This window comes from Aythya marila (assembly GCF_965140915.1).
Source record: "Aythya marila genome assembly, chromosome: 10".
Classification (NCBI taxonomy): Eukaryota; Metazoa; Chordata; class Aves; order Anseriformes; family Anatidae; genus Aythya; species Aythya marila.
In genome coordinates this window covers 1,656,263-1,668,013 of record NC_139051.1, presented here as the reverse complement: position 1 = coordinate 1,668,013, position 11,751 = coordinate 1,656,263, and the positions used below count along the sequence as shown (strand labels likewise).

Below are 11,751 nucleotides of genomic sequence, written 5' to 3'. Positions count from 1 at the left end.
ATCCCTTCAGCACGCCCTCGGGAGCAAGCTGCGAACCCTTGCCTTTTCGTGCGTCTGTAAATAACTCCAAATCCCCGCGGGACGCGAGCTGCTGCTATCCTGTGACACTCAGCCCCTCCGAGACAAGCCTGCGGAGGCCTGCTGCTCTCCTCGTGGCTTTAGAAAATTAAAGCCTTTTTCAACGTTTCGCCGCTGCCCTAATCGCGCGCGCGCGCTGCGGAGGAGCCCTCCACGTCGAAATAATTCAGCAAACAAAATCGAGACGGCAAATTGATGATTGCATCAGCCCCAGCTTATGAAAGCTGATCCTGGGGAAAATGTAATTCAACGCTCGGCAATCTAACTTGATGCCCAAGAATGCGATGGCTTCGCTCGGGTCCTCTTTTTAGGGGGACTCCTAAATCCTTGGCAACTTCCCTTAAGGTCATGAGTAAATCCCGATATGGAGGATTGTTTGGCGAGCACGAGAACAGCAAAAGGGCTAAATAATTGGGGATTACCTCTGACCCTGATTTGTAGCTCACCACCCACTGCAGGAATGTACCGAATATCTGAAAGAGCGTGCAGGAGTCAGACAATTCATGGGCATGAAGCTGTCCACGTACAGGGAGTCTGAACTTAAAATGCAGAGCAGGTTGGCCCCAAGCCTCATTTTTCATCAGCAATCAGCTGCAGCGAGCTCTGATTATTTCTCCTGCCTCGGACAGAGGGTCAGCGATGGGACAGATTATAAATTGCACGCAATTTTGTCCCCCGTTTGTTTGGCAAACAGCAGCTGGGGTCTTGGGGGCAGAAAGAGGATGAAGCACCCGATCCCCCCCCCCCAATTATTTCTGATTGTGACCGTCCCCCATGCTGCAGGAGGGGACAAACACAGCAGCTCCAGCTTTCTGATGGTTATCACTGAGCTTGCCGAGTGCCTGTACGCACGACCAGCCCCGCTGTGCGCCCTCAGCCCGGGGCTGTGACCCTGCCCCTCTGCGCTTTTTTTGGGGGCAGGCGAGCCCCCTCCTCTGCGGCAGCACTGCTCTGGGCGTGCAGCACCACGGCAGCCCCTGGGGATCCCAGAACCAGCGCCAGGTCTGCAGGCTCGGACCAAAATCCCCAAAAGTGCTGGGGCTGCCTGGGGCACCCCCCAGCCTCCTCTGGGCTCTGAGCTCCGTCATTGGCTGCGCGTGCTGCAGCTGGGAGCTTGGAAGGAGTTTAGGAGGTGGTTGGGTTTTTTTTATTATTAAAAAAAAAACAACTCACATTTACAGCCAGCAGATTTCTGCAAGGCTCTAATTTCTCCTGGGATTCCTGCCGGTAACGACAGGCACCTTCCGAGGCCGGTGAGCCTGGAAAGGGCTGCGTCCAGCTCCGGTATCCAGCCTCTTGGTGCTCTCACGTAACAGCTGCTGACCTCAGATTCCTCCCTACGTGGAGCAGCCCAGGACCCGGGCGATAAGAGAGGCAGCCCGCTGAAGTTCTGCCATTCCCTTATCTCGCTCCCTGCGCCTTTTATCTGATGAGCTTGCCTCCACTTGCTCGGCGCTCGGCAGGGAAAAATGACCGTAGCCCTTCGGGAGGAGAGGTTTGCTTTGGCAGGTACACGCCACCGCAGCCACGCTCGGCGCTTTTGCAACAGCTGGCACCCAGCAGCCGGGGGATGCTGTGCAGGAGGGGAGACCCCCCCCCGAAGGGGAACCCCCCCCCCACGCTGGGGGAAGCCCCCCGAGCCCACCCCCGACCCCCTCCAGCCGAGCCCCCCGCGGCGGCTGCGCGTCCCCATCGCCCCTCCGCCTTTCGGGGTGCCTCCAAAGGAAGGGCGGGGGGTGGAAAATCCCAAATCCCCGAGGGAAATGAGATGAGTGCGGGGAGGGGGGGAAGATGCTCGGTGGGCACCCCCCCCCCCTCCTTTCCACAGTGCCCCCGGGGCCGGCGGGGCAGCACCGGAGGCGTCCGGGGCGCGGTGCGCTCCGTCGGGGCCGCCGTGAGCCGCAGGCTCCGAGCCCGTGCGCCCCGGGGGCGGCTCCTGCTGCCCCCCCCGGCACGTTGCGAGGCGGCGGCGGCTCTGCCTCCACGTGAGGCTCATGTGATGGGGACGGGGGGAGGACGGGGAGAGGACGGGGAGGGAGGGGGGGGGGGGGGCGGCCCGGCGCGCCCGCCCCGGCGGCCGCCAGACGTGCCGGGAGTCACAGGGTAGCGCACGTCGCCGCCGTCCACCCACTCGCCCGCATTTAACCCGGGCCGCCGCCTCCCGGAGCTCCTCAGCCGGCGCGGACACGGCATGAGCAGCCCGGCCTGAGCTCTGCTCTGCCCGAAGCTCTTTTCCTCGCCCCCCCCTCTCCCCCCCACCCCTCCCTCCCCTTTACCCCGGGCTCGGCTCCGCACCGCGCAGGATGGAGCGCATCCCCAGCGCGCAGCCCCCGCCCGCCTGCCTGGGCAAGCTGCCCGCCCTGGAGAGCGGCGACGTGCCGGGGTAAGGGCTGCGGGCTCGGGGGGAGGAGGAGGAGGAGGAGAAGGAGAGGAGAGGAGCGAAGGAGAGGAGCCCCCTCCCCTCCCCGACCCCCCAGCCGCGGCCCCCGGGGGTAACCTGGCTGCTTTCGTTTCGCCCGTGCAGGCTGGACTTCGCGCACATGTACCAAGTGTACAAGCCCAGGAGGGGGCTGAAGCGCAGCGAGGACACCAAGGTAAGGAGCGGGGGACCCCGGGCTGCCCCCAGCCCCGTCCCGACGGCTCTCGGGAACCTGGGGAGGGGGTGAGGGACGCGCACAAAGCCCCCCCCTGGAGCCCGGAGCCCGGAGCCCGGCGGGCGCCGCGGGGTGGCCGTGCGGAGCGCTCACCCGGCGCCGCTCCCCGCAGGAGACCTACAAGCTGCCCCACAGGCTCATCGAGAAGAAGCGGCGAGACCGCATCAACGAGTGCATCGCCCAGCTCAAGGACCTGCTGCCCGAGCACCTCAAGCTCACGGTGGGTGCCGCCGGGACCCGCTTCCCCCCCCCCTTCTCCAGCTCCCCCCTGCCCGCCGCGCACCCCGGCACCGCCACCCCAGGGGCGCATGGACCGGGGCTGCTCCTGCTCCTGCCCCTGCCCCTGCTCCTGCTCTTGCTCCCGGAGCCCCCACAGCCCCCACAACCCCGCACAGCCCCGCAGAGCCCCGGCCCGGGGGGGTGGCGGTGCCGGGGGTGCCGTGCACGGAGAGGGACTCGCTTCTCTGCGTCCCCCCAGGCGCTCCGAAAATCCCCGTGCTGCGCACTGACAGCCGCCCCGGGCTGCCTCGCAGCTGCCTGCCGCAGGGTGCCCTGCACAGAGAGCGTGCCCGGGGCTGCGGGGGGGGCAGCGGGGATCCCCCGGGCACGGGGCTGCCCCCGAGCCTCTGCCCCAAAGTGCATCACCCCATCCCCTGCTGCCCACCTCCCCATCCCCTGCTGCCCACCTCCCCTTCCTCTGCTGCCCTCCACCCCATCCCCAGCCGCTCACTGCCCTGTCCCACACCACCCATTGCCCTTTTCTTCCCCTCCACCCTGTCCCCTGCTCCCCTGTCACCCCGTCCTTGCCCCGCCGCCCCGGACACGCTGGCAGCCCCGTCAGGCCCCGGGTGCGCAGCCGAGCGGCGGCGGGTGCCAACCTGTCCCTTTGCTTGCAGACCCTGGGTCACCTGGAGAAGGCTGTGGTTCTCGAGCTTACCTTGAAGCATGTGAAAGCGCTGACCAACCTGATTGAGCAGCAGCAGCAGAAAATAATTGCTTTACAGAACGGTTTACAAGCGGGTGAGTAGTCACACCGTGCCGGTGCGCGCTCGGTGACTTTCTGCTGGGTCTCTGGGAGGCAGTGGTGGCACCTCGCTCCCGAGAAGGGAGGAGGCAGGACCCACTTCTTGTAATCGCCTTCATTTTCTCTCTCTTTGCTTGTGAGCTTGCGCAAAAAAAAAAAAAATAGATGCTTTTCTCAGTGTGGTCAGTCTCAAGTGCACTGTGCAGTTGTTTTAAAATTAAAGTGGGTTTTAAGTAGTTTTATTTAAAGCTGGGGTTTGCTGTGAGGTTCTCTCCAAAGCCATTCAGATCTTTACATTCACGTTCAAGAGCTTTGGATCGAGTCCAGTTGTGTTTCTTTGCTTTCAAAATGCACAGAGACCTGCTCTATGAGCACCTTTGCAGGTCTCTGTCAGCTCGCTGCCTGTGCTCTGCAGGCGAAGGGGGGACCCGGTGTGGCAGCTTATCGTGCTTGAGCTGTACTTCCTCCTTCTGTTTTCACATGTGGCGCTCACGTGAATCTGATAAGTAAAATTTAGCTTTTCTGAGGAGCCTTCCCCGGCTCTGCCAGCCTCGGGGAGTGCAGCAGAGCTTTGAGCACAGCCCCTGGAGCGGGTTCGCCCGGGGCCGCGGCTCCGGAGCTTTCCTGCCCGCACAGCGGGCGCCATGCGGCCGCTGCCTCCCCCCTGCCGGTTCCCAGGGCTCATGCAGGCAGCGCAGAATTGGAAGTGCGTATGTGAAAGTGGGCAGAGGGAGGTAGAAGCGGTAAACCGGCTTCTTGTGCAGAAATGAATGCAGGATTCAGGCTGGCCGTCACGTCTGCCTCGCTCCCTGTGCGGCACCCAAAGTTTGGCATCGCCCCCGGCGCGCCTTGGAGCTGGTAATGGAACTATTTAAGCACGCTGTTAATTTTTAATTTCTCTCTTGTTAATGTTTCCTCAGGTGACCTGTCATCAAGAAACCTTGATTCCAGCCAGGAAATGTTTCGATCCGGCTTCCAGATGTGTGCCAAGGAAATGCTGCAATACCTGGCAAAGCACGAGAACGGCAAGGAGCTGAAGTCGTCGCAGCTGGTCAGCCATCTGCACCGCATGGCCGCCGAGGTGCTCCAGGGCGGAGCCGGCCGAAAGGCCGCAGACATCCCTCCTAAAATGGTGGACTTGAAAGAGAAACCCGTCTCCTTGAGCAAAGCGGCCGAGGGGCACGGGAAGAACTGCGTGCCCGTGATCCAGAGGACATTTGCGCACTCCAGCGGGGAGCAGAGCGGCAGCGACACAGACACAGACAGCGGGTACGGGGGCGAGCTGGAGAAAAGTGACTCCAAATCCGAACAGCAGTATTTTAAAAAGGATACCGATCTGAAATACACTGTCCAGGAGAGAATAAGCTCTATTAAGCAAGAGACTGAGGACCCGCCGGCCAAAAGGAGCAGGCTGGAGACGCCTGAAGACGAAGGGCCTTTTGGCAGTGACATGATGGGCTCCTCGAACGGCTTCCTGGGCCCCCACGCTCACCAGCCCCCGTTGTGCCTGCCTTTTTATTTGATCCCGCCGTCCGCAACGGCCTACCTGCCGATGCTGGAGAAGTGCTGGTACCCAGCCTCCGTCCCCGTCCTGTACCCCAGCCTCCCGGCCTCCGCCGCAGCGCTCACGGGGTTCATGAACCCCGACAAAATCTCCCCCCCTCTGCTGATGCCCCAGAGACTCCCTTCCCCGGTACCAGCCCATTCCCCCATCGACTCCTCGGCCCTGCTTCAAGCTTTGAAGCAGATTCCTCCGTTGAACTTGGAAACCAAAGACTGAGCGCAGCGTGACCTTTCATTTTTCTGTTGTTGGTTTCTTTTTTTTTTTAGTTTGAGACTGTTTCACTTTTGTACATTGGCTGGACTGAGGTGTGGGGATAAGGTTCACCGCGCGTAGGAAGCTAAATCCCCTTTTCTCTGACTTGTCAGGTAGCTTGGAGAAGGATGAAGGATGCACCCAGGTTAGCTATTCAGAACGACTTCCAAAAGGACAGAAAGAAAAAAAAAAACAAAAGGGTTTTATGCTTTACCCCTTAACTTCTTCCCTCTCCGCACCCGCAGAACAACAGCTGACTCTGTCAGCTGCGATGACGTTTCAAAGCTGTGAAAAAAAAAAACAAAACAATTCCATTCGGCAGATCTAGGTTTTGGGGTCTGTGGCTCTCAAACCATGGTACTTCTCGCAAGGGCTTTTAGCGCAGCGGCCCCGCAGGAGCCCGGGCCGTGGTGGTGCCCGGCTGGCGGCGCGCTCGGTGCCGGTGCTGGGGCTCGGTCCCTGCACGTGCCGGAGGAGCAGCGCGGCGGTCGCTGGCGGGTCGTGCACAGTCAGTGGTTCAGGTAGATTTAAGACGGGTTTCTCTCCACACCTTTGCTGATTATATATATATATATATATATTTTTTTTTAATAAATAAAAGGTAGATGCTGCTTGGAAGCTTTACATGGCGTACATCTAAAAAAAATAAATTAACACGCGCCCCTTCCTGTAACTTGAGCTGCTAGTTTGGGCCGGGCAGGGGAGAAAATATCCCAAGGATCGCTTTGCTTGCTGCACCTGACTCGGGGCCTCTCCCGCTGCTGGCCTGCCCCCGTGGCCGGCCTTTGGGGTCGGGGGCGCAGCGGGGCAGGTCAGGAGCGGGGTGCAGGGGTCGGTGCTGCCCGCTGGCCCTGCCCCGCCAGTGCCTTTGAGAAGCGAAGGGCTGGGGTTTGCGAAGGAGCCGAACCCGGCGGGGCCTGAGCATCCACGTTCCTCAGCCTCCTTGGCAAACCCCGGCCCACATTTCCGCATTAAACAGAGGGTTCGGGCTGTGACACTTGTCCCCTTCAATCCTAGAGCTGCAGGGGTCTTTCACCGCAGGCAAACATCGTGTCCAGTTTGGCTTTTTTTTGTTAAAAAACAAACAAACTTCACTGCAGAGTGCAGTGCTCTACTTTTTTTTTTTTACTTTTTTTTTTTTTTTTCCTTACTGGTTTTGAGAACTGGTATCCGGAACAACTGTTGTATGGATTTTCATTTCATCCTCCCATTGCACCAGCTGTTGAGATGCACTATGCTTGATTGCAGGTTGTGTTCTAACGTTTATTTTGTTGTTGTTTTTTTTTGTTCTTTTTTTTTTTTTTGGTATACAGTTGTTGCCTTTATTTGTAAAATCCTGTTATAAATATATATATATATTATATAAATATATTAAAAGGTAAAACGTTTCAGATGTCTATTATTTGTATAACTACTTGAGCATAAAAGAAGTGAGAAATATGAATGTATTCTTGTTTCTGGGTTGTCTTTTTTTTTTTTTTTTTTTTTGAAGAGAAGAGTTTTTTGTTTTTCTCTAGGGAGAGGTACAGTGTTTATATTTTGGAGCCTTCTTCAAGGTGGGATATTGTACATATTTTTATCTCGAGTAAATGTTAAGTAGTTGTTTAAAAATACTTAATAAAATAATTCTTTTCCTGTGGAAGATAAGGGTTGGCCTCCTGTGCTTTTAAATATTTGATCCGGGTCGTTTTGCAGGGCTCGATCCAGCAATGACTGGCAGCAGGACGGGGTCCCACAGGGGACCCGGGCTCCCCGTGCTCCTCGGGCTGGTCCTTGGCAGCGGGTGCCTGTGTCACCAGGGATATTCAGTCCCTGAACTCCATCAGCACCGTCGGGGATCGCCTCCCTTACCGCTTCCAGTCCTGGGCCAGGTGAGCCCGGCCGCCTTGGCACCTTCCCCCCGTTGGTTTCTCCCAGGTACGGGAGAAAGCAAGCTGCCAAGCTGCCTCCCGAAATTGCCTCTGTTCCCCAGCCCTGGCGCTGCTCCCCTCTCCTGCCTCCCGTGCCCCATGGCCACGTCTCGGAGCCCTTTGGGGCAGGTTCGTGGGGTGTCACCGCGGGTCACCACGGTCCCAGCCCTGTGCTGGATGCCGACCCCTGGGGCTGTGGAGCAGCGCTGAGCCCTGGGCAGCTCCAGTCAGGCCTGGAGCGATGCCGTGCAGAGGCAGGAAGGAGCAGCTTGGTGCCAGCAGCAGCTTTGTTGGCTGGAGCACCTCGGCCAGGATCACATCCCGGGTCTGCAGCGAGCCCAAATCCTCGGTGTGTGGGTGCAGGGATGTGCCGGGGGGCCCCTCTGGCTGGCGAGGGGCTGGTGTCACCCCTTCTGCACAGCTCTCCCATGGGCAAGGCCTGGGGGCTGCCGGGCTGGCACCACAGCTTCATCCCAGCGAAGACTGGTGAAGGAGCTCGGCCCCGTCTCCTCGTGCCTGCCCTGGGTCCGTGAGGAGGCTTTGGGCCGTGCTTGTCAGCTCCTCCTGCCCTGGGAGGCTGCGGTGCAGGGGCTCAGAGCCCCTCCAGCGGGGTGGATGGGGTTAACCACCGCGTGCCACCGCGGCCTTCGGTGGCCTCCCCTCTGCGTGCCGCTCACAGACGCTGGGAATCTTTAATAATTTACCCCGAGCAGACGGGGACGTGCGCGCATGAGCGCGGCGTGTGGGCACCTGGCTGGCGCTTCTGGGTTTCGCAGGGCAGGAGTCCCAAAACCTGGCGGGCGGTGAGGGGCCGGAGCGGGCCGGTGCTGAGCTATCCCCGCACCCCCAAGCCCCCCGAGGTGTGCCACACGCCCCGGCGCTTGTGTTTGCTTTAATTACAGCTAAATATTGATCCCGCTGAAGGCAACCGCACTTAACCCCCTTTTGGGGACAGCGCTCGGTGCTCGGCGCAGGCACGTTTCGGCTCCTCGTTAGCTGCTGGATTCCCGGCTCCTTTCCACAGCCCTCAGCCCGCTTCGCTCTCCGTCTTCTGGCCCACCTCAGCCGCGGGTGGGAGGGCTCGCGGGAGCCTCAGAAACCCGGTGACGGAGGAAAGAGCTGTAAAAAAACAAGTGGAAGAGATAACATTGGTACAGGAAGCCAGCGCTAATTACGGGCTGGGTATTTTCTCGCCGGCGTGGCACGGTGCCAGGCGGACAGGTGAAGCTGCCGGGGCAGAGCAGCCCTCGTCTGCTCCCCGCGGGGCCGGGGGCTCCGTGCCCCTTTGCTGGGGCTGCCCAGCTCCTCCGGCAGCTCCCCGATCCTTGTGGGGCTGGGCAGGGCCGGGAAGGGGCCGGGGGAGCCACGGGGCTGCGGGGAGACCCCGACCCCGACCCCGTCCCCGTCCCCGGCGGCATCGCGCCAAGGTGCCCGCAGCCCGTGGCGGGCCGTGCCGAGTTCCCCTGCCTTGTTTTCATGGTCTCACCCAGCTCTGACCTGCCTCAAATGTTGACACAATGTCACGTTTCCGACTGCAGTCTTTCATGTGCAGCCGGAGGCTAAATACGGCTGCTGGTTCCTGGAAAAAGACGTGCCTGGCACCCTTTCAGCAGAAACCCGATCCCCATGCAGGCTTGGCACAACAGCTGAATAACATGGCAATAACTCTTTCAGCAGCGTTTCAACCCATAAATAGGGCTTCCCGAGCAACTCCTTGAAGGAAGGCAAGGAAGATACACTTTTTTCTTTTTTTTTTTTCTTTTAGTTTTTCAAAAAAAAAAAAAAAAAGAAAAGAAAAATAAAGCCCGGGTGCAAGAAAAGCGAATGGGAGGAAGCAGCCTGGTTAGAAGCAGATCAGAGGAACTCGTGGAGATGCTGGAGGTGGTCTGGTGAATACGAACACGGGACTGCCTCAAAAGGAAAGCAATGCTCGTGAATTTTTTACTGTCTCGGTCCCGTTTTCTGCCAGCCCCGTGGCAGTGGGATAGGAGCCTTCCTGAAAGCCAGGACCCTCCCTAACCCCGGCGAGGACACAGACACACATAATTTTAGCTTTTCACCACCTGTTTGGAAAGCTCCTGTAACTGAGCGCGATGGGACTGGGTGGTTTTTACAGGCATGTACCCCAGGAGCTGCTTATTTGCATTATGCATGGACCAGGGCCTAAAATAATCTGCAGTGACGCACATTTTTTGCTGTGATTTTTTTTTTTTTTTCTTTTCTTTCAGGACTCCATTTTTTGTGACTTTTCAGGAACAGGCGCCCAGAAGGGGACCCGGCCCCGGGCTCCCCATTCCCGGAGGCGACGTGGCCGAGCCCACGGGGGCGTGGGGTCTCGGCCCCCCCGGCCGTGACACAGCCACGCGGGGAGCGCTGCCCTTCCGCGCTGCCCCGGCTTTCATCTGCAAAGCATGTAGCTGCAAGTGCCGAGTGTTTACAAATGCAGGCATTGCAAGATCCCTTGAACTGTGTCCTAGTACAAAAGAGGCTTTGAAACAAGAAACACGTTGTCATGGCATGTTCCAGGCCAGCAGCACCAGACTGAACCAGATAATTGCTGTTTCTGCTTTAGCTGCTTCATTGTGGAAGAAGCCGTCGCTCTTGAGCAAGCCTCCTCCCCTGCAGACGGCCGGGGCGGTGGAGGGGGGCCGAGGGCAGGGGGCCACGGGGCAGGACGGGCTCTCTGCCCCCTTCTCATCCCCCCCCCGGAGCTCCTTGCCAGCAAAGTCACGGCGCTGGGCTCAGGCTGTGAAACCGTAGCCGGAGGAGCCGGGGCGCTGACCCTCGCTGCGTGACCCGGGGTGAGCAATGCCCAGCCCTGACTCACGGCGCTGCGGCAGCCGGGGAATGCGTCCCCTCGCCACCCGCCGGCCCTTTCCCCGGCCCTGCTCGGGTGGCAGCGCCGAGGAACCCGAATAGCTCGCAGCTGGCCCTGCCACCCAGGTCACTTGTGAAATGCAGAGGCAGGGAGGGCCGGGGAGCACCAAGACAGAGGTGGCCGGGCAGGGCACAGGCTCCTAGCAGGGCTGGCGTGGGTTGGGCACACCGGGTCGGGAGGGCTTGGCTGGGTCCCCACCTCTGCCTTGTGCCCCGTTACTCAGCACAGGATGCTGTTTTGTTATTTTCTGACCAACACCTCGGTCCGAAACGGTGACAACCATCTGTACCCACCAGAGCCATCTCAGAGGAATGGGTCATTGCTCTGCCCTCTGCCACCCACCTTCCCTCCCATCCCGGGGGCTGCCCCCTTCCCCTTTCCCCTCTGCCGTCCTCCTGCTCTTTGGGAAAGGCGAAGGCAAATTCTGGTTTAAAGCACAATTTAAAGCAGTGGTGAAGATGCAGACAGCGATTCCTGGAGGATTGCTGAGCCTCGTCACAGGCTGCACGCGGAGCTGGTGTCGGCGCTCTGCCCGAGGATATACACACCACGAACGTGGATCTGAGCAGCTTATGGAAGATTTAACTCTTATTTCTATTCTCGACAGCGAGTCATTAGCACGGTTATGCCAACGTGAAGGGCCTTCCCCAGCGCTATCATCTTGCTGCATCTGCTGCTTGGAAGCCTGCCTGGAGAGAGCCTCGCTGCAGACATCGATTGGTGCACGGCAGGGGCAATATTTCACTCCGCACGGGAGCAGTCACCGGCGGTTATCGTGGGGCATTAACACGTGCCCTGAAATCGCCGTGATTTGCGGCAAAAGGCGACCTTTGGGCACGCAGACCTTGCAGCACGTAGCGTGTGTGTGGCGCGCGGCACGGCGGGCGCGGGGCACGGCGAGCTGCCCCTGCCATGGCCCTGCTCTCGCTCCCTGGGGACGTGGTGGGAGCTCTGTCCCTGCCCTCGGGAGCGCTGGACCAGCACCAGCTTTTCCTTCACAGGACTAATTATCCCATGGGGTGAACGAGCGAGTGGATTGGTCCCAAACTAAAAACCTGAGCAGGTGCTGGGAGCCGGGAGGAGGCTGTGGCTCCGAGCACGCCGGTCAGCAGCCCGCTGGGGAGGGGATTTCTCTGGTTCGTGATTTCAGGCAGGCGTCTGACTGCGCGCCCGCACCCGCTGCCCTCGGGTTGAGTTCCCCTTGTGGTCTCCCAGCACCTTCGGGCTGTGGGCGCGCTCCCGGCGGGGCCGTGCCAGTCCCGCACCCCACGGGCACCCAGCCCCTGCGGCCGGGGTGACTCAGGGCCCCCCCCGTGGTGCTGGGGAACCGAAGCCATCTGTTTATCATGGAAAAACTGCTCTTTGCTGCAATTCAAACGGAAACTTCCCAG

General features: G+C 59.8%; 1 protein-coding gene across 1 annotated transcript; it reads left to right on the top strand.

Moving 5' to 3' along the window:
- The first annotated feature begins 2,168 nt into the window (after nt 1-2,168).
- BHLHE40 (basic helix-loop-helix family member e40) lies at nt 2,169-6,960 on the top strand. Its single transcript, XM_082768354.1, has 5 exons — nt 2,169-2,461; nt 2,603-2,672; nt 2,845-2,952; nt 3,629-3,752; nt 4,677-6,960. The coding sequence occupies exons 1-5, from the start codon at nt 2,382-2,384 to the stop codon at nt 5,534-5,536; spliced, it is 1,242 nt and encodes a 413-aa protein (XP_082624480.1). The 5' UTR covers nt 2,169-2,381; the 3' UTR covers nt 5,537-6,960.
- The last annotated feature ends 4,791 nt before the right edge of the window (nt 6,961-11,751 follow it).

Coding starts and splice junctions, on each gene's coding strand:
- BHLHE40 (XM_082768354.1), top strand. CDS start 2,382: ATGGAGCGCATCCCCAGCGCGCAGCCCCCGCCCGCCTGCCTGGGCAAG. Junction 2,462..2,602: donor GAGAGCGGCGACGTGCCGGG/GTAAGGGCTGCG, acceptor TCGCCCGTGCAG/GCTGGACTTCGCGCACATGT. Junction 2,953..3,628: donor CCGAGCACCTCAAGCTCACG/GTGGGTGCCGCC, acceptor CTTTGCTTGCAG/ACCCTGGGTCACCTGGAGAA.